This window comes from Lithobates pipiens, unplaced genomic scaffold (assembly GCF_037356315.1).
Source record: "Lithobates pipiens isolate NorthernLeopardFrog02 unplaced genomic scaffold, aLitPip1_a1.2 Scaffold_37, whole genome shotgun sequence".
In the NCBI taxonomy this organism is placed as follows: Eukaryota; Metazoa; Chordata; class Amphibia; order Anura; family Ranidae; genus Lithobates; species Lithobates pipiens.
This window is the reverse complement of record NW_027507825.1, coordinates 16244168-16269916: the sequence shown is the minus strand read 5'-3', so window position 1 is coordinate 16269916 and position 25749 is coordinate 16244168. Positions and strand designations below refer to the sequence as shown.

The following is a 25749-nucleotide window of genomic DNA, read 5'->3' as shown; positions in this document are numbered from 1 at the left end:
GTGCTCCACATGAAACGATGCAGAAAATAGTTGCCAGGAGAAGATAGCAAATGAAACAGAGGGAATACACCGAGAGAGAAAACCTCTCAGAGTGATGGTGGACTTTAAAAATAGAGAAGGATAATTCATATACAGCATCAGAAAAAGCCAACTTCACTCAAACATAACATTGCAGACTAATATGGCTGCTGGTAAATGGAATTCATTGCTGGATTCTTATGTCTCTCAAGGATTGCAGTGATGAGGTGTAGTCACCATAACAGTTTTGTCCGATTGCATTACAAAGCCAAACGAGGGTGTCCCGTTCTCTGATTGATTCAAAAGTAAGAGAGGTACTCCTTCGTCTGGCCCCGTGAAGCAGAGGCGAGACAAACTCTCTCCAGGAGGTATAGGAAGCCAGCGGGTGACAAAGCTACCTGAGATAATCCAAAAGCAACATTTTTACTTCTGTTGGAGCGTATCTTAAATGGTTTATATAGTTCAACACTTAACGAGCTCCCCGAGACACATTTGTATTTTAGTTTACTTGCCAACAGCACACAGCGGGTTCCTGGCAAGTACTGGAGACTGGCGATCTTATTCAAGACTCGCAAACAGAATCAGAAATATTTCCTAAGAGACAAACCAAAACAACTAGGGGACACTCTTCGACTTTACTCAACCTGTCAACAGTCCACTCAGAGAACCAGGCTGTAGGCCAGTAGAGTTGTGCCCAGAAAGATAAAGCTCACCTGTATCCGGGTCACTAAAGTCTGGCAGAGACATGGCGTTCATTTGTCGGCGGTCGGCAATGGCTCTGTCCAATAGGCTGCTGCCACGTCCCGAGTCACTGTGAGATCACATAAGACAATGTTCTGATTATATAATGAAAATGCATTTTAGTGTCAATAGTAACTGTGAACAATACCTTTCTATCAACTGCAGGACTACAAGGAGGTCCTAGAGTAGAATGGAGGTTTGAGCTCCCTTCAACACCCAGGACATCTGTATGACCTTCCACAGAGACACTACTGGCCAGTGCGATTCATTAGCATCCATCTTGCCCTCTGAAGACTATTCTTCAGATCTGCTCTCCACCTTACATCGAATGTTTGGGGTTGATTTACTAAAACTGGAGCACCCAGAATCTGGTGCAGCTGTGCATGGTAGCCAATCGGCTTTTAACTTCAGCTTGTTCACTTAAAGAGGAGGGCCGGTTTAAAAATTTTTTTTTTTTTTAAAGTCAGCAGCTGCAAACACTGTAGCTGCTGACTTTTAATAAGCACACTTACCTGTCCAGGGCGCCTGCGATGTCGGCCGCCCGAGGCTGACCTGTCCCTCGGCGCCCCCATTTTGGCTAAGGGAAACAGGCAGTGGAGCCTTGCGGCTTCACTGCCCGTTTTCTACTGTGCACGCGCGAGTTGCGCAGCTCTTTGTGAATGGGGCGCGCTGTGTTCTGGGACACACAGTTCCCATTAGCCAGAAGACGCCGCACAGAGGAGAGAAGACAGAAGATCACCACGGAGGAGGAAGAGGCAGGTTAGGAAGAGGCAGATTAGTGGAGGGCCACCCTGAAAAAAAAAAACAATACATAAAAATGTTGAAAAAAAAAAAATCAGAAAAATAAATTTTTTTATTATTTTTTTTTTTTTTTAACTTACCAGAAATGCCTGTTGCTAGGCACATCACCTAGCAACAGGCATTTCTGGTAAGTTAAAAAAAAAAATTTATTTTTCTGATTTTTTTTCAACATTTTTATGTATTTTTTTTTTTTTTTTCAGGGTGGCCCTCCACTTTAAGCTTTGGCAATTAAACCTGATGCACAGCTACACCAGATTTCGAACTCTTCAGTTTTTAGTAAAATAACCCCCTTTGTGTCCAAGCAGTGAGTGCAAAATCAGTGGTGCATCATTTATGGAGATTAGGCAAGTATGCGTATATCAGGGACAGCTGCTTCTGGGAGTACGCTCTCAGCACGGTAAATTGTTTACAGAGCCTTGAAAAAGTATTCATACCACTTAAGATTTTCCACATTTTCTCATGTTACAACCAAAAACGTAAACGTATTTTATTGGGATTTTATGTGATAGACCAGTGATGGCGAACCTTGGCACCCCAGATGTTTTAGAACTACATTTCCCATGATGCTCCTGCACTCTGCAGTGTAGTGGAGCATCATGGGAAATGTAGTTCCAAAACATCTGGGGTGGCAAGGTTCACCATCACTGTGATAGACCAACACAAAGTGGCACATAATTGTAAAGTGGAAGGAAAATGAGAAATGGTTGTCAACATTTTTTTTACAAATAAATATGTGAAAAGTGTGGGGGGCATTTGTATTCAGCCCCCTTTACTGATACCCCCAACTAAAATCTAGGTGGAGCCAATTGCCTTCAGAAGTCACCTAATTAGTAAATCGAGTCCACCTGTATGTAACTTAATCCACAGGACAACCATTAGCCATGCACTCCACAAATCTGCCCTTTATGGAAGAGTGGCAAGAAGAAAGTAATTGTTGAATGAAAGCCATAAGAAGTCCTGTTTGCGAGAAGCCATGGGGGGGGGGGGACGCAAACATGTGGAAGAAGGTGCTCTGGTCAGATGAGACGAAAATTTTACTTTTTGGCCTAAAAGCAAAATATTATGTGTGGCGGAAAAATAACATTGCACATCACCCTGAACACACCATACCCACTGTGAAACATGGTGGTGGCAGCATCATGTTGTAGGGATGCCTTTCCTCTGCAGGGACAGAGAAGCTGATCAGAGTTGATGGGAAGATGGATGGAGCCAAATACAGGGCAATCTTAGAAGAAAACCTGTTAGAGTCTGCAAAACACTTGAGACCGGGGGGGAGGTTCACCTTCAAGCAGGACAACGTCCCCAAACATACAGCCAGAGCTACAATGGAATGGTTTAGATCAAAGCATATTCATGTGTTAGAATGGCCCAGTCAAAGTCCAGACTTAAATCCAATTGAGAATCTGTGGCAAGAATTGAAAATTGCTGATCACAGGCGTTCTCCATCCAATCTGACAGAGCCTGAGATATTTTGCAAAGAAGAATGGGCAAAAATGTCCCTCTCTAGATGTCCAAAGCTGGTAGAGAAATCCCCAAAAAGTCTTGCAGCTGTAATTGCAGTGAAAGGGGCTTCTACAAAGTATTGACACAGGGGGAGCTCCATACAAATGCACCCCACACTTTTAACATATTTATTTGTAAAAAAAATTTGAAACCACTTTGTTTCTCCATCACATAAAAGTCCAATAAAATACATTTACATTTTTGGTTGTAACATGACAAAATGTGGAAAATTTCAAGGGGTATGAATACTTTTTCAAGGTACTGTATTACCCTAAAAAAAAAAAAAAACCTATACTGTCCCTTTAAAGCATGAATAACAGCACAGTGCTTGTGCAGTGTCATTTGTCCACCTGAATTACCTGGCTGATCCTGCCAGTTTCTGGTCTTTCTGTAAACTGACCACGGTTTATCATGGCTGCTGAGCCTGGACACTGTGGTCCGTTTACGTGCATCCGTCATCCGCTCTGTCCTATGTCACCCCCCCCCCCCCCCCCCCGGTCAGCCAATGACAGTGCCTGTCCCTCCCCTCCTGTTGCTATTATAACTTTTTCATTTTCTGGCAGTTGGATAATGCAATGTCTCCAGTGTCAGTTCTTCATTTAAAAAAATGCCCCATTATACCCAATTTCTAAGCTTCATTCTGCGCTCGCGTAACTGGCTGCCTCTCTCCTCCTCCCCGCTGAAGACAGCGGGGCATTCTTGGCCCCTCCTGCCATAGCTGTCAGATCTGGTGAGGGAATGGCGGGCAGTAGCGTGAGCGCTAAGTGGCGCTCAGAAATAAGGTATACAGGGCCATTTTTTTCAATAAAGCACAGACACTGGACACATTTCGGTTTTTAACACAGGGGATTGCCAGAAAATGATAAAGTGGGTTTACAACCCAATTTAAGTATACATTTACTCCACATCATATCTCCATGCAGTTGATACCTGGGGTTGGCAAGATTGTAGCAAGACTTCCAGATCTGCAGCATATGTTTACAGGTTAGCAATGCCTCATCAGGACCCCGACAAAGTGATTCCAGTTTTGCTTTTGTGAACAATAATCTGAAAAAAAAAATATATATATACAAATAGTAAGCTCCTGGATGAATGACAGTCTGCTTAACCACTTGCCTACCAGGCCAATTCTGACACGTCTCTCCTACATGTAAAAGTCATTATTTCTTTGCTAAAAAATTACTCAGAACCCCCAAATGTTATATATATATATATATATATATATATATATATATATATATATATATATATATATATATATATATATATATATATATATATATATATATATATATATTTTTTTTTTTAGCAGAGAACCTAGGGAATAAAATGGTAGTCGTTGCACCTTTTTATCTTGCATGGTATTTGGGCAGCAATTTTTCAAATGCGTTTAAAAAAATAAAATAAAAAATTTCATGCATAACAAAAAAAAAAAAAAAAAAAAAAAAAAGAAAAGGAAAGTTAGCCCAATTTTTTTGCATAAAGTAAAAGATGATTTTACGCAGAGTAAATAGATACCCAACATGTCATACTTTAATATTGCGCACCCCCTGTAAAATGGTGCCAAACTTCGGTACTTAAAAAAATCCCCATAGGTGATGCATTTAATTTTTTTTCCTACAGGTTACCAGATTAGAGTTTGAACACCGTTTACATATGTGGGCACGACCTATGTATGCGGGGACGGGGGCGCTTTCAATTTTTTTTTCTTCTTCTATTTTGACCCTTTCTTTTTACTTTTTTTTAAAATTAATTTTATCACTATTACAAGAAATGTTAACATCCCTTGTAATAGGAACAGGGGAACAGGGCATGACAGGTCCTCTTTACTGTGAGATCTGAGGTCGATAGTCCCCAGATCTCGCCCCTCGGCTGGTAAGCCTGAAATCCCCCCCCCCCCCCCCGCCCCCAAAAAAAGGGTCTCGGCTTCCCATATTTCCAAATGCAGATCGCATGGGCGAGCTGGCAGAAGCACCGGAGGGTGGCGGTAGGGGAGTGGAGTGTATGAGCACTACAAGATGCTATATTTATGGAAGTGTCTAAGATACGCACTGTACTGAGCCCGGGATAATATTCCCACTCCAATATATCTGCAGCTGTACACAACACAGACACTTATTTAAATATCCAGCAGGGAGAATCAAAGCCCCGCTTTAACGAAGGGGGTCCACAACAGGCTATTGGGATAGATTTATGGCAGTACAGAAATATTAGCTAGTCACAGCCAAAATAAATGCAATGCTGCTCGGAAAGAAACCAAAATTTGTTCCCTCTGGACAAACGTGCTTTTCTGTTTTTAATACACATATTAAAAAATAAAAATATTCATCACCCCGCAAGGCAGACACAAGCCTGTGGGAACACAACGAGACTTGAAAAACATGGGGGATGTTAGCTGCCTGTATAAAAATGCCCCGGGGCCCGTGTAATTGTCATTCCTGCACCTCGTCCGCCTCTGGATATGATTTTCATTAGCAGCGTGACTGTGGAATTGCTGGGCCTGTGCGGTGGGCTATCGCACTTCAACTGACACCGATTCCAGGCTTGTAATTATTTTCTAAGGAAGTGCACTTGATTGCAACTTTTCTCTTCTGCTATGGAGAGTTCAGATGCAATATCCAGTACCTTTGAAGGCTGCTTTCACCATTAAAGTGCCGGGTATTATCGGTAAAGTGCAGCTTCCTTTTAGCGGTGCTTTACCGATGTTTAAGCGGTGCTTTTAACCCCAAAGAAGGGGTTTAAAAACTCCCATGTTGCTGCGCTTCCAAAGTGCTTTTCAGGTGCTTCTGAAGCGCTGCCCATTCATTGCAATGGCCAGGGGTGTTTTGCAAGTGGTATATACAACGCTCCCAAACCGCCCCCAAAGATGCTGCTTGCAGGACCTTTTCTAACGCCCCGCAAACGCACCGCCCCAGTGTGAAAGCACTCATTGCAGAGCATTGGAGGCAGTTTTCAGGAGCTATTTCCAGCGCTAAAACGCCTGAAAACTGCCTCAGTGTGAAAGGGGTCTTGTGTGTAAACTTGATAGGCCAGGATAAAACTTTAAGACCCCTTTCTTTAGTTTTCAGGCACTGGAAATGGCCTCTAAATAGTGCCTGAAACCCGTCTCCCATTCATTTCACTGTGTCTTTTCACACTGGGGCGGTGCGCTTGTGGGACTTTAGGAAAAGTCCTGCAAGCAGCATCTTTGGAGTGGTTTGGGATCGCTCCAAAAACGCCCTGCCCATTGAAAATAATAAATGAAAAGTGCTTCAGAAGAGCAACACAGGCCTTTTTAACCCCTTCTTTGGAGTTAAAAGCACCCCGCTATAGGTCGAAAAAAGCCACTAAAACAGCGCTAAAGTGCCATTAAAACGAGCGGCGCTTTAGCGCTAACACGACCCCAGTGTGAGAAGGGTCTAATTCTTTCAAGTAATCTGCTATCAAATAACTAAATACACAACATGCAGCACTGTGAAAAATGTTGAAAAGTATGAATGCTTTCAAAAATAAAGATTTTAATTGTTTATTTTTTTTTAGCAATTTACAAGATGCAAAGTGAGCAAACAGAAGAAAAATCGAAATCAATATTTGGTGCGACTACCCTTTGGGTTCAAAGCAGCATCAGTTCTTACACTGTCAGACTTGCACAAAGTCAGGCAACGCTGAGGAGCGTAGACGTAGTGGATGGTGAAGAAAACAAAGTGACTGCAAACGATCTCCTTGTAAAACAACCCATTCAGTTTTAAATTTAAATGAAAGGCAAAATGTGTGTATAGATATAAGTGATCACATACCCTCTGTTCTCAGCTGCATATGAGCTGGGGAAGGAGAAGCAGCGGCACACTAAGCTTCCCAGTGAAAGGCAGGGGGAGGGGGGAGTCAGTGTCAGGACAAGTCTGATCATTGGAGAGCTGCCAGAGTTCCCAGCATAGCTAGAGAACTGACCACAGTGTGTTCTCCTGCTTAGTGTGGTCAGATTTTAACAGGAAAGTAGAATGACTGGCAGGAACCCCAGGGCTTTCAAACAAAGGAAGCAATACAAAGAGAACAGGAGACATTGTCATACAAGTACATGGAACAGTGGCCAAATATCAGGAATTTGAAATGCTGGGGTGACAAATGCTTTAATGCAGCAGATGAAGGACACATCAGATGACACATCATGCTCATTTCCCTTCCACATCGGATGATGTCAAGCAGTGCCATCAGCACAGAACTGGTGGAAATCAGTGGAACCCAGGTACAACCATCTACTGCCTGGAGAAGTCTGGCCAGAAGTGGCCTTCGTGGAAGAATTGTGTCCAGAAAGCGGATATGGAAACAAGGCTAAGCCAACTATGAATGAAAACATAGGAACTGGGGTGCAAAAAAATGGCAGCAGTTGCTTTGGACTGATGAGTCAAAACTTGAAATATTTGGATCTATCAGGAGGCAGTTTGTTGGTGGCCTGGAGAGCGGTACAATAATGAGTGTCTGCAGGCTACTGTGAAGCATGGTGGAGGTTCCTTGCAAGTTTGGGGCTGCATTTCTGCAAATGAAGTTGGAGATTTGGTTAGGATCAATGTCCTTAACAAAGCAAGTACACGAGGGTGCCTGCATCTGAGTGTAAACCATAAGAATTAGTAACAAGGAACAAACATATTGCACTCACCAGATATAAGTTGATACCATATCAGCAAGATTTCTGGCTCCCATGTGTCTTCTATAAAGGTAACGAGCTGAGATTAGGCGCACTCTCTTAAAAGGGACCTCTCTACAGAAGCAATCTATCCAATTACAATCTCTCCACCATGGCCAAAACCAAAGAGCTGTCCAAGGATGTCAAAGACAAGATTGTAGACCTACACAAGGCTGGAATGGGCTACAAGACCATCGCCAAGCGGCTTGGTGAGAGGATGACAACAGTTGGTGCGATTATTCACAAATTTAAGAAACACAAAATAACTGTCAATCTCCCTCGGTCTGGGGCTCCATGAAAGGTCTCACCCTCGTGGAGTTTCAATGATCATGAAAACGGTGAGGAATCAGCCCAGAACTGCACAGGAGAATCTTGTCAATGATCTCAAGGCAGCTGGGACCATAGTCTCCAAGAAAACAATTGGTAACACACTACGCTGGGAAGGACTGAAATCCTACAGAGCCCGCAAGGTCCCCCTGCTCAAGAAAACACATGTAACAGATTGTCTGAAGGTTGCTAATAAACATCTGAATGATTCAGAGGAGAACTAGGTGAAAATGTTGTGGTCAGACGAGACCAATATCAAGCTTTTTAGCATCAACTCAACTAGCTGTGTTTGGAGGAGGAATGCTGCCTATAACCCCAAGAACACCATGCCCACCTTCAAACAAGGAGGTGGAAACATTATGCTTTGGGGGAGTTTTTCTGCTGAGGGGACAGAACAACTTCACTGCATCAAAGGGACGATGGAAGGGGTCATGTACTGTCAAATCTTGGGCGAGAACCTCCTTCCCTCAGCCAGGGCCTTATACTCTGTCATGGATGGGTATTCCAGCTTGACAATGACCCAAAACACACAGCCAAGGCAACAAAGGAGTGGCTCAAGAAGAAGCACATTAAAAGGTGCTGGAGTGGCCTAGCCAGTCTCCTGACCCTAATCCTATAGTAAATATGTGGAGGGAGCTGAAGGTTTGAGTTACCAGCCTCGAAAACCTTAATGATACAAAGAATTACCGCTCTAAGGTAATGACTTCTCCCAAAACAGCTGTCTCCACAATCCCACAGGGTGCTGGCTCTGTTTGCAACAGGAACTGAAGTAGAAAAGATGTAGCTGGATAGCCGCACTCCGAATTATTCAACTTTATTTCAAAAACGTAATTAAAATCATAGCATCTAGGCTGGTAAACAGACTAACTGCACAGCCCGCTGACATGTTTCACACTGAACACGGTGCTTAGTCATAGCGTGATTTTAATTACATTTTTTAAATAAAGTTGAATAATTCGGAGTGCGGCTATCCAGCTACATCTTTTCTACTTCGAAACCTTAATGACTTGGAGAGATTCTGCAAAGAGGAGTGGGACAAAATCCCTCCTGAGATGTGTCCAAACCTGGTGGCGAAAAAGTTTGACCCTGTGATTGCCAATAAGGGTTTTACCACCAAGTACTAAGCCATGCTTTGCGAAGGGGTTCAAATATTTATTTCACTCATTAAAGCGGGAGTCCACCGGGAGTCCGCGTTTTTTTTTTTTTTTAAAAGCCAGCAGCTACAAATACTGCAGCTGCTGACTTTTAAAATAGTGACACTTACCTGTCCAGCGTGCCCGCGATGTCGGCACCCGAAGCTGATCTGTAGATCATATCTCAGGTGCTGCCGGCGCCATCTTGGGTATGGGAATCAGGAAATGGAGCCTTTCGGCTTAATTTCCCGGTTCCCTACTGCGCATGCGCGAGCCGCGCTGCGCAATAAGGACGGTCCCCGCTGCCTCTGGGATCTGTGTGTTTCCCAGCAGGCAGCGGGGCACTTGCGGAAAGGGGCGTAATCTATGCCCCTTTCCGCAGAGAGCTAGCCCAGAAGTGGGTACAGATACCTGTACTGTACAGGTATCTGCACCCCCCTCCCCCCTGAAAGGTGCCAATTGTGGCGCCGGAGGGGGGGAGGGTTCCGATGAGCGGAAGGTCCACTTTAGGGTGGACCTCCGCTTTAAAATGCAAATCAATGTATAACTTTTTTTAAATGCATTTTTCTAGATATTTTTGTTGTTATTCTGTCTCTCACTATTATAATAAACTGACCATTAAAATTACAGACTGTTCATTTCTTTGTCAGTGGGCAAACGTACAAAATCAGCAGGGGATCTAATACTTTTTACCACTGTAGGTTACTCAGGACCTGTTTATAGAGGAGCAGCCACCATCAATCTCACGGAGTTTGTTTTATCCATCCTCACTCCCTGCCTATTTCCTGTTCTTTCACTTGGGAGTCACAGTAGCGCCATAGTCTTATCATATTCAATGGTGTCCTCAATGCTCAGAAATAAAGGCAGATACCATCAGGGAGGCATGCGATTGGCCCCAAATTTATTTTGCAGCAGGACAATCACCCCAAATATACAGCCAATGTTGTTAAAAACTATCTTCAGTGTAAAGAAGAAGAACAAGGAGTCCTGGAAGTTATGGTTTGGCCCCCATAGAGCCCTGATCTCACCATCATGGAGGCTGTCTGGGATGATAAAGACCAGAAGGATTTGAGGCAGCCGACATCCACAGAAGATCTGTGCTTAGTTCTCCAAGATATTTGGAACGACCTACCTGCCGAGTTCCTTCAAAAAACGGCGTCCAAGTCTACCTAGAGGAATTGATGATGGTTTGAATGCAAAGGGTGGTCAAACCAAATTGTGGCTGGATTTGGATTTCTCTTCTGTTCATTTACTTTCCATTTTGTTAACAAACTACTGAAATCATTCTTCATTTACAGCATTTTTTCACGGCTACCTAAAACTTTTGCACAGTGCTGTACCACGAAGTCACAGTTTTAGTAGGTCTCCTGGTGGGCCCATCACCTGGTACATAAAGCCTTGACATCCATTTCATGCTGGAAGGCAGCGGGGAGTTCTATTTCCACGCTCTGCCTTTAGCGTCAGATGGTGGATTCTGAATAATCTGCAGGACCCATTTCAGGCAGATGCTTATTATTCATTATTTAAAGCTCTCGGCTCAGGTAACATAAGTATATTGATACCGTGAGGCAACGCTAACATAATAAGTAAAAAAGGAGATGCTTAATATTTCATAGGGAAACACAACTCTACGGCGACAGGTGGTCAGAGAGAGACAGAGGGGCATCAAATGAGTGATTAATAAAGGGTGACAGATCGCATCCAGGTGCAGCATTGTTCTGTAGCGCCAACATCTTCTGCTGATGTTTATATACTAGAAGACAGCTGTATACCAGACAATGCAATTCTCACCGATGATGAAACAAAGCCAAATGCAGGAAAGGCCATATAGCAGGTATAGTGGATTCTGACTTACCGTATATACTCGAGTATAGGTCGATCCGAATATAAGCCGAGGCCCCTAATTTACCACAAAAAAACTGGGAAAACGTATTGACTCGTGTATAAGCCGAGGGTGAGACATGCAGCAGCTACTGTTACAGCTTAAAAGATTGGAAAAGAGGGTCAACAATGCCCATCTGCAGCTGCATACCTCCCTGTGTCCATCCCTGTGTCCCGTCCATCCCTGTGTCCATCCCTGTGTCCCGTCCCTCCCTGTGTCCATCCCTGTGTCCCGTCCCTCCCTGTGTCCCGTCCCTCCCTGTGTCTCATCCCTCCCTGTGTCCCGTCCATCCCTGTGTCCCGTCCCTCCCTGTGTCCATCCCTGTGTCCCGTCCCTCCCTGTGTCCATCCCTGTGTCCCGTCCCTCCCTGTGTCCATCCCTGTGTCCCGTCCCTCCCTGTGTCCATCCCTGTGTCCCGTCCTTCCCTGTGTCTCATCCCTCCCTGTGTCCCGTCCATCCCTGTGTCCCGTCCCTCCCTGTGTCCATCCCTGTGTCCCGTCCCTCCCTGTGTCCATCCCTGTGTCCCGTCCCTCCCTGTGTCCATCCCTGTGTCCCGTCCCTCCCTGTGTCTCATCCCTCCCTGTGTCCCGTCCATCCCTGTGTCCCGTCCCTCCCTGTGTCCATCCCTGTGTCCCGTCCCTCCCTGTGTCCATCCCTGTGTCCCGTCCCTCCCTGTGTCCATCCCTGTGTCCCGTCCCTCCCTGTGTCCATCCCTGTGTCCCGTCCCTCCCTGTGTCCATCCCTGTGTCCCGTCCCTCCCTGTGTCCATCCCTGTGTCCCGTCCTTCCCTGTGTCTCATCCCTCCCTGTGTCCTTCCCTGTGTCCCATCCCTCCCTGTGTCCATCCCTGTGTCCCGTCCCTCCCTGTGTCCATCCCTGTGTCCCGTCCCTCCCTGTGTCCATCCCTGTGTCCCGTCGCTCCCTGTGTCCATCCCTGTGTCCCGTCCCTCCCTGTGTCCCGTCCCTCCCTGTGTCCCGTCCCTCCCTGTGTCCCGTCCCTCCCTGTGTCCCGTCCCTCCCTGTGTCCCGTCCCTCCCTGTGTCCATCCCTGTGTCCCGTCCCTCCCTGTGTCCATCCCTATGTCCCGTCCCTCCCTGTGTCCATCGCAGCCTACCTGTGCCAATCTGCAGCCTCTTTGCCTTCTGCAGCCTCTGTGTGCCATGCCGCACCTCTCCTCCTCGTCTGACAGACGGCGGCCATTCCACTGTTCAAAAGCCGCGCCTCTCTGTCTGTGATAGGCGGAACACTCAATTTCCCAGCAGTCAGTGTTCCGCCTATCACGGACATCCTCTCATCCTCGTCCGTAGTATGAGAATGAGCGGATGTCCGTGATAGGCGGAACACTGACTGCTGGGAAATTGAGTGTTCCGCCTATCACAGACAGGGAGGCGCGGCTTTTGAATAGTGGAATGGCCGCCGTCTGCCTACCTGATCTGCGTGACTCGAGTATAAGCCGAGGGGGGTACTTTCAGCCTAAAAAAAGGGGCTGAAAATCTCGGCTTATACTCGAGTATATACGGTAAATACCTGACAAAGTACTTTAGTATTTAGTACTGTAATCACCAAGGTGGAAGCAGAGCAATGAATATGTGAAAAAAAAAACTGAAAAGAACATCTCAAATTTTTTAATTTTTTTTTTTTTAAAGGCACTTGCCTACCGGTCACTGTCGCCCCCTTCCTGCACTGACGCACTTTGAATGACAATTGCGTGGTCATGCAACACTGTACATAAAAATGAATTTTTTTAGCATTTTTGAGACAGACCTTTCTTCTGGTGGTATTTAATTGCCACTGGGTTTTTATTTTTATTTTTTTGGCTAGAGGAAAAAGGACCGAAAAAAAAAATAAAACGTTTTATTTAGTTTCGGTTATAAAATATTCTAAAGAAGTAATTTTTCTCATTCACTGATGAGCACTGATGTGGCTACACTGATGGGCACTGTTGGAGCTGCACTAGTTATCAGGACACCTATGATCATTTTTCTGATTGTCGGTGTAGATGTTCCTCTGTGTGGATTTGCCGGTTATCGGCTCTCCTCTCTCTTTTTAAAGAAGTAATTTTTCTCCTTCACTGATGGGCACCGATGAGGCCAGCACTGATGGGCACCGATGAGGCCAGCACTGATGGGCACCGATGAGGCCAGCACTGATGGGCACCGATGAGGCCAGCACTGATGGGCACCGATGAGGCCAGCACTGATGGGCACCAATGAGGCCGCACTGATGGGCACCAATGAGGCCGCACTGATGGGCACCGAAGAGGCCGCACTGATGGGCACCGAAGAGGCCGCACTGATGGGCACCGAAGAGGCCGCACTGATGGGCACCGAAGAGGCCGCACTGATGGGCACCGAAGAGGCCGCATTGATGGGCACCGAAGAGGCCGCATTGATGGGCACCGAAGAGGCCGCACTGATGGGCACCGAAGAGGCCGCTCTGATGGGCACCGATGAGGTAGCACTAATTATTAGGACGCTTATGATCATCTTTCTGATTATCGGCATAGATTTGCCGGTTATCGGCTCCCCTCTCTGCCGATAACCAGCAAATACAAATACGGTTTACACTATGATCAGCTGTGATTGGACACAGCTGGTCACATGGTAAAGAGCCAATGTGATTGGCTCTTTACCCTAATCTGTGATCAGATGTGTTTGAAGGGCACACAGCGATCACAGATCCCTGGAGATGAAGGGGGCATGGGAAGTGGGATTATTTGAGCCAGCGCTGTAGCCATCTTTAGGGCGTGGGCTGGAAGTGGTTAACACAGACTGTTGAGATTTTTTTTATATCAATAAACCAATCGTAATAAAGTTTCCATGAAATTAGATGTAAACCTACATTTCTAAAATGTAATTTAAAGCAGAACTACACGGTCATCCATTTCTTCATCCTTTATTTTTTTAAAAATACCCCCCCCCCCCCCCCAGCATTTTTAGCTTTGGCCATTTTGAGTAGGGGCAGATAATTCAGGCAGCATTTACTTCATAGAAAGCATGCAGGAAGGAGGGTGTGCTTAGCTAAGAAAGCCCCTCCTGGAGACTTGCCATGGCCTGAGGAAGGAGCAAGCATGCGCCGAACGCAAAGCCACCTCCTCTCACCCTGCACCCGGAAGTGACGTAATCTCCGATCGCCCCTGTGTTCCCTGCTGTTCTCATAGGCTGCGAATCCTGGAATCCACCTACATGAACTGTCAGCTGCACTTCAGAGACACGGATGTTTAGGAGAAAAACCACCTCCGGATTTTGCTGCAGGATTACTATCATGCTTGTGGTTATGCTCCCTTTGTGAGTAGTTTTACTTTTGACTGATTAAATGGTTTACCAAAACTGCACTTAGAGGCGTTGCGTTTCTTTTCCTTTGTTGCAAAGAGGGAGAAGAGACTGCGGTCTCTTCCTTAGGCTTTTTGTATTAATAACGTGTTTACTATATTGTGGAAGGTGCTTTTACTAGGGGAAGAGATGGAATTTATTTCTTGCTTTGCAGGGACAAAAACGTCATCCCTTCCCTCCTCTGTCAGAACGGGATTCTTCCTTGTTTACATAGGCAGACTGCAATTCTGTGTCCGATGATCAGCGTGGTGCCGGAGGACATCATGTACCCTGCAACTGCCGATCGGCTTCTGCTGTGTGTAATCACAGCGGAAGCGAAGCTGTTGGTGGCGCGTGTGCACGCCCCTTATCCGTTAAGGTAGGATCACGTATGTATATATATATATATATATATATATACACACACATGATCCGGCGCACAGGTGCCGCCCCGTAGCAGTAGAACTGTTGTTGGGTGGACTTAAAGCAGTTTAAAAAAATAAAAAAAAGGATTCACATGAGCATGTAGTTTAATATATCGTCTGTGGGGAACCTGGTATCACCTCCAAATCTCCATATAAAATCACCATTGTATCACATCCAGTAACCTAGAATAGTCCACCGTGACAAAATCAGGAAGACTCCGTGTAAAACTGTATACATCATTTTATTATTCTAACCACACACGCTAAAATGTACAAGTGCTTATTAATAAAAATACCAATTCCGCGATTAGATGTGGCCACTTTCTAATTTTAACATGAAAAATATGCAGAAAAAGAGACAATGGGGCTTCCAGCAAACCGACACACTTGGACTTTTACCCTACAGTCACCTGCTCTATGTGCTGAATACAAAGCGAAGGTCTAACCACAGTAGTGGTTGATCTCTTTTTAAGGGATTCTGATCAATTAAACATGCTTCAACAAATCTGCAGTCAGAATCTGATGAAGAGCTGGAAGACCTGGACCAGAGCTCTAGAAAAGGCCTTCTAGCTCTTATCAGATGGGTCCTTGAAAACCAATACATCCTTCACCGGTCTAAGTCTTGTTAAGATGGAAAATGGCGGGATCCACATGGTCAATAAGCGCCTGGAGAGCTAAATAAATAAAAAACTTACCGCGAGGTTTCCAATCTTCATAGAGAAAAAGAAAATCAGGGAAAATTCTTTTGCAAGCCTTAGGAGTTTTCAACAATGCAAGGCTGGAAGCAGCACTGTTCGAATCAACAAGCAAATCTTCTAGTTTCAGAGAGGTGCACGATGCATCAATTAAGGACCAAAACGATCTCCTTTAACTTGGGATTAATAGCAAGTTGACTGCGACTCCTCAGGGGTAAGCTCATTAGTCGAGGACTGAAGCGACTCAGAATCAGTCACAGTGGCGGGTGACTCGGAAGCTGCTAATGCCGAAGGCAAATCAGATAAAAAAAAAAAAAAAAAAACGCAGGAGAGGAACAGATCGAAGTCGCACGTGGCTCTTGGCAAGAAAACGCAGCGGGAAGATGCTTCCCAAAAATTGTATGGCAGGAAAAAAAAAGTGCTGGGAGAAGGTCACCTAAATCCCAGGGGGACACTCCCCAGATCTACCCACCTAGAATTACTATTACCCTCTGCTGCCCCCAACAGAACCCCCCCCCCCCCCCTCCAAGCTCCTTGTGGTGCCCCCATCTCCCAGCAAAAAAAAAATTTAACTGACCCATTACTTCAAACTAGCACAACCCCCACCTCCAAATTGCCACTTCTAGCAAAATTACACCCCTAATCATCCCTACTAGCCCAAAGTACCCCCCCCCCACCATATCACATTTTCTAGTAGAAACCCCCCTAAACCCCCCCCCCCACCTAGCACAATTGCTCTTCCCCCATCCCTCCCCCATAACACCCCCCCCCTCAAATCACCACTCCCTGCACACCTCCTCAGATTTACCCACCAGCAACAACTATTACTCTCTGCTGCCCCCCCCCCCCCAAAAAAAAACACCTCCTCCCCAAGCTCCTTGTGGTGCCCCCATCGCCAAGCACAAATTTAAAGCTCCCCATTACCCCACACTAGCACAAATCCCCCCTCCAAATTGTCCCTCCTAGCACAAATACACCCCTAATCATCCCTACTAGCCCAAATACCACCCCCCCCCCCAAAAAATCCCCTGACCTCTACCATATTACATTTTCTAGCAGAAACCCCCCAAATCCCCCCTCCTAGCACAATTCCTCTTCACCCATCAATCCCCCAACACAACCCCCCTCCCTCCAAATCACCACTCCCAGCACACCTCCCCAGGTTTACCCACCTAGAACTACTATTACCCTCTGCTGACCCCCAGCACAAATCCTCTACCCCCCAAGCCCCTTGTGGTGCCCCCCCACCTCCCAGCACATATTTAACTCCCCCATTACCCCATCCTAGCACAACACCCCCCCTCTTCAAATGGCCCCCTCCTAGCACAAATACCCCCCCCTTCTACTATCCCAAATTACCCCCTCCAAAAAAAAATCCCCCCTCCTAGCACATATCCTCTTCCACCCTCTCCCAACACGACTCCCCCAGATCACCACTTTCAGCACACCTCCCCAGATTTACCTACCTAGAACCATTATTACCCCCTGCTGCCCCCCCCGCTCCTTGCAGTGCCCCCCCCACTTCACATAATACCACAGTGCCGAGGGCAGCAACCCCTTCTGCCCACCCCTGCATGCAACCATCTAGCAGATGATGTCAGCACTCAGTCCCACAGTATCATTGCCTTATGCAGAAAAATCTACGGAAACCAGGAATAAAGAAGCCCAGTGCCTGTGGATCTGGGAAAGCACTCTACAGCTTTTACCAGAATGGAGTCTGAACCCAGAAAGGAACTTCCATGTTATGCCCACAATGTCTGTCGGTGTCCAAACATAGTCCTCCAAAAGCCAGCCTAAGGGTGACTGCTTCCAATAGCTGCAATGGAAGAGACAAAGCTGCAGCAGTCATATAGAAATGAGTCTTGACTGATGAAAGGAAAAATGCTAGAAAAATAGGTTAGTCTTTAAGGTGGAACTTCACTCTCAATCAACAATGGCTATTTTTAATCAGTGCAGTGGCTGCTGGTTCTCAAAAAAATTTTTGGGGGGCGCAAACAAACGGAAAAAAAAAACAACATAAATTGCAGCCACTGTGCCCAACGCAGCCACTGTACCCATCAATTGCCGTTACTGTGCCCCATCAATTGCCGTTGCTGTGCCCCATCAGATGCCGTTGCTGTGCCCCATCAGATGCCGTTGCTGTGCCCCACCAGATGCCGCCAGCGGGCCCCACCAGATGCCGCCAGCGGGCCCCACCAGATGCCGCCAGCGGGCCCCACCAGATGCCGCCAGCGGGCCCCACCAGATGCCGCCAGCGGGCCCCACCAGATGCCGCCAGCGGGCCCCACCAGATGCTGCCCGGCACTTGCTTGTCTCGGAGTGGGTCGGCAGCGGTCTCCTGCATGTCCTCCATGTCTTCTTCCGTCCTCTCTCAGGCGTCCAAACACAGCGCCTGACATTTCAGACAATCAGGTGACCAGTAACAGACCCGGCAACCTGATTGGCTGAGATTCAGTGTTAGCAAAGCGAAGGAATTTTCTTTGCTATCACACAGCAGAGTGAACGGCAAATGCACAGCATTACGCCCGCTGTTCACCTTTTTGGGCACCTATTAGAGCCTATGGCTCTAATCCGGTGCTTTTTAAAAAAAAAAAAAACACTACCCCGAACATGGGCCAGGCACCTGAATAGGGGGGTGTCAGCAGCGACCATAGATTCATGCAATTAATGAATCTATCTATGGTGATTAGAGCGGTGCACAAGAGAGGGCACCGCCACTGCTCCTACTACTACTAGAAATTATATATAGATATAGGAGAGTTTAAGGGGGGAGGAGGGGCTTTTTCACAACTAAACACACCCTCCTGTCTGCATGCCTGAGCTAAAGGCAGATGGATTCCAGGAAGTAAATTGCTACATGAATCATCTGCCTTACTCAAGATGGCCAATGCTAGAAATGCTGGTGGGGAGGGAGGGTTTTTCAAAGTGATTTTTTTTTAGGCAAAAACATGGAGACATGGATGGATGGGGGATTTTGATTTGAATATTACAAATAAACTAAAAAGCATTTTTGGTTTGTGGCACTCAAATTCAGTGCCAGTGAGGTATGTTGGTAGTAGGTGGTGTTATCCTGGGCTTGCCTACAGTTTGTTTGCCAGTGTCCTATCCTCCTGTCATGGACGCACTGCGTATGACGCTGGCCACAGGCACATGGGTTCATCGAGATGTGTTTCGATTCAAAGGCATCCAGCGGTGAATAGACGTGCGCCAATGCGCATGCGCAGATCGTGCACGCTTGCACAGTAACGCAGCTTTGGCGCCCAGTGAACTTTAAAAGGGGCCACTTCAGAATACACTCTTGCTGTCTGATCTGCAGCTTATCCTGTAACCTGATCCTGCATCTGCTCCAGTGTTAACCCGGAACTCCTGACCTTGCTGCTGTCTCCAATCCTGACCCCTTGGCTTGCCTTAGACCTGCTCTGTGTACCTGTTTGTCTGATCTCCTGTTGCCGATCCTGCCTGAACTTTGACCATTCTCTGCCTGCCGCTTCTGCCTGATTGATCCGCTCTTACGACCTGGCTTGTCTGACCCTGCTCCTGCCTGCTGTCCTGCGCTTGTGCGCACTTGCCTCCTTGTGCGCACTTGCCTCCTTGTGCGCACTTGTGCGTCCTGCATCCGTGGGCACCTGCCTGCGGCTGCATCCGTGGGCATCTGCCTGTGGCTGCATCCGTGGGCACCTGCCTGCGGCTGCATTCGTGCGCACCTGCCTGCGGCTGCACCTGTTTTTAGTCCTGCATCTGCCTGCAGCTTCTCATCGCTCCTGCATCCACAGAAACCAAGCCTGTTCCTGTCCCTGTCAAGCGGACATCATCTTCAGCCAAGCAAACCCTGCAGGCTCTCATATCCCACTGTGCTCCGAGGGTCACTGTTCCCACTCCAGAGATCCCGGAACCAGAGCCGTACGAGAGGTCTCCCTCTGCACATCAGGCTCACCTCCAAGGTACATGACACCTCCTATAAGAGGAAAGTATAACTCAAAGATTAAAGACATTCTGTGTCTCTCGATGGATGATAAAAATGAAAGTGGTTGTGACTCGACTGGCCTCAGACTGGACGCGACTGGCCGCAGGTAATACACAAAGATGAAACAAATCCTCCTACATAAGTTGTACCTCTATCTGCTGTCCTCTCTTCTCTACATCCATTGAAAGTTTGTCTGAACTGCCAGAAAAAGGAGCTGGAGAGCTGAAGTTACACTCTGCAGAGCTCAGTGAGGAGAGCTCAGAGCTGATTGGAGGGAAAAGACCCCCCCCCACCCTTTCAAGCCGCACACAGGAACAGAGCTGAGGCAGTCAATCACAGGCTGTGTGCTGGAGCTCCCTCCCGTGTCACCTTTTTTTCTCTGGTATCAGGAGGAAAATTTGTTAGAAGTGACTTGGATAGCAGAGGAAGGAGGCAGTAGACAGAAATGACACAGCCCTGGATTGAGACAAGTGCACATTATAGAGCAGGGATATGCAACTAGTGGACCTCCAGCTGTTGTATAACTACAAGTCCCATGAGGCATAGCAAGACTTTGACAGCAACAAGCATGACACCCAGAGGCAGAGGCATGATAGGACTTGTAGTTTTGCAACAGCTGGATGTCCGCTAGTTGCATATCCCTGCAATAGAGGGATATGTTTTAGACAAATTTCATGTCTGAGGTTTACAAACCCTTTAAGGTTGCAGCCTTTTTAAATCTGCAGTTTTCATTAAAATAATCCCTGGAGATATTGCCATGAAGGTCTTGGTCCCGGCACTTCCCATTATAGAATGGCAACACTCCGTTCCTGTCTCCCAACAATGCTCCTGTGTTGTCAACCCTGTCCCATGCGCCCCCTGGTGGAGACTACAAAAACTTAATTTATGGAAAAAACAAAAACACAGTCTTTGTTTATGATACTCAGTGTTTTTTTTTTTGTTTTTTTTAGTAAGTTAAATGTCATTCAGTTATGGTTTACATCTACTTTAAGTGCCGGTTTACACTATTGCGATGACAGACATACAGATAGTATGGCCGATATCGCACCGCATTCAGTACAAAAACGCGCACAGGACGATTTTTTCTGTTTGGACCAGAATCGGATTGCATGTGTGTTCACACATATGCGATCCGATTCATGTCCAAACTGTCAGTTCGCAGTGCGATATGCGAGCTAAAATGAGGGTGTCGTTAACATATGACGACACTCTCCAGCAGTTCGCATATGGCAGTGTGACCCGCTGTGCGTGTCGAGTGCGATGCGGGAACCCGCAGTTGATTCGCAGGGTTCTCGCATTACAATAGTGTGAACCGTCACTAAAGGCTAACTCCATTTTTGTGGGAAAAATATAGCAAATAAAATAAAATATCTAGCATATGCAATTACAACACAAGTCATATTGTAATTGAATGTTATTAAAAAAATGACCTTTCCTTTTCAAACTGTAGCTCTGTCATTTTCTGTCAAATGCAATATGGCAGCCTGGAGGTGTTTTGTATAAAGAACACCCCCCCCCCCCCCCCCGAAGTGTCATTTACTTCTTGTGCGATTGGCTCTGATTTTCCCAGAAGTCTGCACTAAGACCCCTTTCACACTGGGGCGTTTTTCAGGCATTTTTCAGGCGCTTTAGCGTTAAAAAAAGCGCATGAAAGAAGCTGCAACTGCAATCCCAATGTAAAAGCCCGAGTGCTTTCACACTGAGGCGCTGCGCTGCCAGGGCGTCAAAAAAAGTCCTGCAAGCAGCTTCTTTGCAGCGCTTTTGGAGCGGTGAATACACGGCTCCTAAAGCGCCCCTTCCCATTGAAATCAATGGGAAGCACCTGCAAAACGCTTGAAAAGCGCCTGAAAAACGCTATTGGCAGCAGCGTTTTGTGGGCGCTTTTAACCCTTTATTTGGCCACTAGCAGGGGTTAAAAGCGCCCGAATAACGCTTGAAAAACGCTGGTAAAGCGCTGCTAGTTTAAGCAGCGCTTTACAAAGGTTTTTCAGGCGCTGACATTGTGAAAGGGCTCTTAAAGCACTCAGGCTTTCACATTGGGACTGCAGATGAGGCTTCTTTCAAGCGCTTTACAGGCGCTTTTTTTTAACGCTAAAGCGCTTGAAAAACACCTGAAAAACACCCCAGTCTGAAAGGGGTCTAAGATACAAGTCAGCATTTGAGCATCCCGTGCAACACAAATGTCATCTTTAGTGAGATACTCCCAAAGAAAAATGTATAGTGGGATGCAGACCCTGCCACTGCAGGTGCAGCAGCTGATCAATAATTATAAAATCACTCCCATTCACGTTCATTTTGCACGTGGACACAAACCGCTATTTCTTCAGAATAACTAAAGGTAGGTATCTGCAACCAAGGCTGTTGAAATCCTGGTCTTGTACATAGATCTCCCCCAGGGTGGGGGGCTGGGGGTTTACTCAACAACAGTGGAGTTACTCTTTAAGCGTCAAATGCTAGCATAGTTTACTCACATAAAGTTCTCTGGGTATTCGCTGAGTGCCATGTCAATGATATTCAGGGCATCGTGGTAGTGTTTCTGAGCAGAGAGCAGGAGCGACAACAAGTGGAGGGAATTGGAGTCATCACCTTGCAGCTGGAGGGCCTGTCGCACATAACCCAGAGCCTCCGGGATCTGCGGAGAGTAATCACATTACATGATCAGAAACAAAAAAAAAAGCGCTAATCCTAGTTTCACACGACTCCCAAACAATCTCTCAAACATATTAGGCAGCATCATCCCCTAGTCTGGTGAGACACTTATCAAGCTTCTGCCTACAACGGACCACTACACCAGCCCTCAAGATTGGCAGTTACCTGCTTGGTGAGTGGAAATAAGCTGAGAGAGAGCAAAGAGCCGCATCGGAGGGGAGCGGGCACCAATTCTACTCTCAGTGATCGGCCAGGAAACTGTGGGGAAGGGAGCGTAGAGGAAGAGGTGAGCCGGCTGGATCACACAGAGAGGGGGAACTTCTTCTGTGACACAGCTTGGATTTGAAACGCCGACCGCTGTCAAAGTCCCGCCTCCTGGACCGGCTCCTATGCTAGACAGCACACTGATCCAATGACGGGAAATTGAGGTAGTGTGATATCTATCATAGGAACCAGTCCAGGAGGCAGGACTTTGATAGCGGCGGCGTTTCAGGTCCTCTGTGTGACCTGGCCGGCTCGCCTTGCGATTCCTCCCGGTAATCTCCATGCAGCAATAAGCTGAGGCGGCCCTGATGGGCGCGGATGAGGCGGCCCTGATGGGCGCGGATGAGGCGGCGCTGATGGGCGCGGATGAGGCGGCGCTGATGGGCGTGGATGAGGCGGCGCTGATGGGCGCGGATGAGGCGCCGCTGATGGGCGCGGATGAGGCGGCGTGGATGAGGCCGGGCTTGACGGGCGCGGATGAGGCCGGGCTTGACGGGCGCGGATGAGGCCGGGCTTGACGGGCGCGGATGAGGCCGGGCTTGACGGGCGCGGATGAGGCCGGGCTTGACGGGCGCGGATGAGGCCGGGCTTGACGGGCGCGGATGAGGCGGCGCTGACGGGCGCGGATGAGGCGGCGCTGATGGGCGCGGATGAGGCTGCGATGATGGGTACAGACACTCCTCCTGATAGGCTGAGACAGAGCAGGGGCGCCATTGGCTGCCACTCAAAGTCAGTCAGCTAATCAGGGCAAAGAAGGGGCGGGGCCGGGTCAGGGCTCCGTGTCTGAATGGATACATGGAACTCTGACTCAGCTTGGATGCCCCCTGTGGCAAGCTGCTGGCTGAAGCGTACTCAAAGGAGGGAGGGGCCAGGAGCAGCAACAGAGGGACCCAAGAAGAGGAGGATCCAGGCTGCTCTGTGCAAAAGCAACTGCACAGAGGAAGTATAAAATGTTAATTTTTATTTTTATTTTTTAAACGAGCCTTTTAAATCTCCACTTTTTTGAACTGTCCTTCAATAGGCTAGATATATACTATAACATATGACCAGGAAAGTCTCCATGAAAGCAAACCATTCAGAGACAGTCAATATCCACTTGAAGACTAGCGACGTACGCTAGACTTCAAGTGGCTATATCGGGATGATGACCAAAGCTGCAGGCATCATCCAGGTACCGTTTTTTTAGCGCCTCTGATCAGCTCTCTTGAGGCTAATTAGCCACTGGATTGCTTTTACAAGCAGCGGGAAAGGGGAGTCCCCTCCCTCCAGCCACCTTCTGCAGCTTTATCATGTATCCCATCCCACTGGGAATCCCAGTTGCCCGGCTGGCACTTTCACCGGCTGATCAGAGAGCCGGATCGGATCGGATATCGGCTTCGAAAACATTTTAAAACACCGACCATGGTGTGATCAAATGCTTTTAAAGTGGATGTAAACCCCATTGATGAAATTTGAGCTGGGTACATATCTGCAGTGTTTTCTTATCCTGTGGATTTCTCCTGCTCTGTTCTTCTGTTATCAGAATGATATCTTCTGACAAGTTCTCTGTCAACTGTGATAAAACAAGGCTGAATTTTGTGCCAGGGTGGGTGTTATAAATAAATAATCAGAGAGCTGGTCTCTTCCTTTTTTGTGGCGAGGGGGGGGGGGGGGGGTGCCTTTCCTCCAATCAGCTGTCTCACAGTGTATGACAAGAATCCACACCCACAGGTGAATCAGGAAGAGAATGCTTTAACAGGAAGTACACTTTCTAAACAGTATATAAAGCTGAAGACAGAAGATATATATGTAAAACTTATGTAAAGAGATTTGTTTCATCCCTGTGCATCATCTGAGGCTGTATGTGAGGGTTTACATCCACTTTAAGGGCAGAGCAGAGATTTGAGGAGGGGGGGGGGGGCCCAGATCTCTCCATAAAGAGTACCTGTCACTATTACTGTCACAAGGGATGTTTATTGCGGTCACATTCCTTGTAACAGCAATAAAAGTGATTAAAAAAAAAAATAATCAAAGCAACAGTGTAACGAAAAATAAAGATATATTATTTTTATAGTGCTCCGTCCCCCCACGCAAAGGTTAACACGTGCGTCGGTTCCACGCGCACACAAACAGCGATCATCACACACATGTGAAGTATCACCGCAAACGTCAGATCATGGGCAGTAATTCTAGCACTAGACTTCCTCTGTAGATATAAAGTGGTAACTTGTAAAGGCTTTTAAAGCGACGCCAATGGAGAGTAAAATTTACATCATTTGCCGCCATTGAACGGGCGTGTGCAATTTTAAAGCGGGACATGTTTGGTATTTATTTACTCGGCATAACGTCCTCATCGGTTATATATTGTGTTTGTTTGTATTAAAATTTTAAAAAGTATTTTTTTTTCTAAAAACAATGCATCTGAATGCCCGCTGTACAGATACTGTGTTACATAGAAAAATTACATTGTAAATTGTAAAACCCACCATTTTATTCTCTAAGGCAGGAGTAGGCAACCCCCGGCACTGGTGATGGAAGCGGCACGCGAAGCCTCTTTTGCCGGCACTCAACTCCCTCCATCAACAAAGCAGCACAGGAAAAAGTGTCAGTGAGACACTAATGCATTCCAATCTCACAATTCCCCACACCACACCTGCACTGAGGGCGAGGCACTGCGCTCCACACATTGTAAAGATGGGAAACATTGTTTGGTTCTCTAACTTTGCTGTAGCTGCGATCGTCAGCTTTTGTGATGGGGGAAGAGATTGGGTGCAGTTCTGCTGGGGGGGGGGCAGGGGGCGGTCCCTGTTTCCAGGAAGAGGACTGTCAGTGGCCACTGCTAAAGCCAATCAGAGTCCTGTTAGCCCCGCCCACCATCTGGGAGGAAGATGACTCGCTTGGTTGCCACTACCAATCACAGAAAGAAGGGATTTCATTGCGATTGAGAAAACCCCAATCAGGCGACAGTTTGTGGAATTACTGTTGAGCTTCTGGGAACTTTGTTGAAATTATTCCTGAACCTTTGTGTCACTTATTACTGACCCCCCACACTCTGTGTCCCTTTATGCCACAGCCAGTGTTCAGCGCAATGAAAATCACACCCAGCCACTTTTTCTCAGCTACGGGGACAGAACTTATGATCCTGCACACAGGCCCACTGCTTTCAGAAAATGCCCCTGACGTGAGCTCATCATTGCGCACCCATTCCATATGCTTGTATGTGACATCACATACATCCCATATGCTGGATGCGAGAGGTGGATCAGCAGGATGAGTGTGCCAGGACAGGTAGATGTGTCTCATCTCTGCTTACTTTCACCACTTTACATATCACACATATCATAGATGAGAAGAGGGTACTGCAGCGAGGAAAATGAGCAGGAGGGGTTCAGGGATTG

The 25749-nt window shown here is 47.0% G+C and overlaps 1 protein-coding gene across 7 annotated transcripts in view; it reads right to left on the bottom strand.

The window, feature by feature from the left end:
* TTC7B (tetratricopeptide repeat domain 7B) overlaps nt 1–25749 on the bottom strand; it is a 225331-nt gene that overhangs the window by 49342 nt on the left and 150240 nt on the right. For all 7 annotated transcript variants that reach the window (XR_013269953.1, XM_077466764.1, XM_077466766.1 and 4 more), the window contains 3 exons: nt 21931–22091; nt 3994–4110; nt 732–829 (listed from right to left, as the gene is read on the bottom strand). Coding sequence is in view for 6 of the 7 variants with exons in the window: in XM_077466764.1 (XP_077322890.1) it covers nt 732–829; nt 3994–4110; nt 21931–22091 (376 nt within the window). In the remaining variant the exon portion in view is untranslated. The remainder of the gene's footprint in view (nt 1–731; nt 830–3993; nt 4111–21930; nt 22092–25749) is intronic.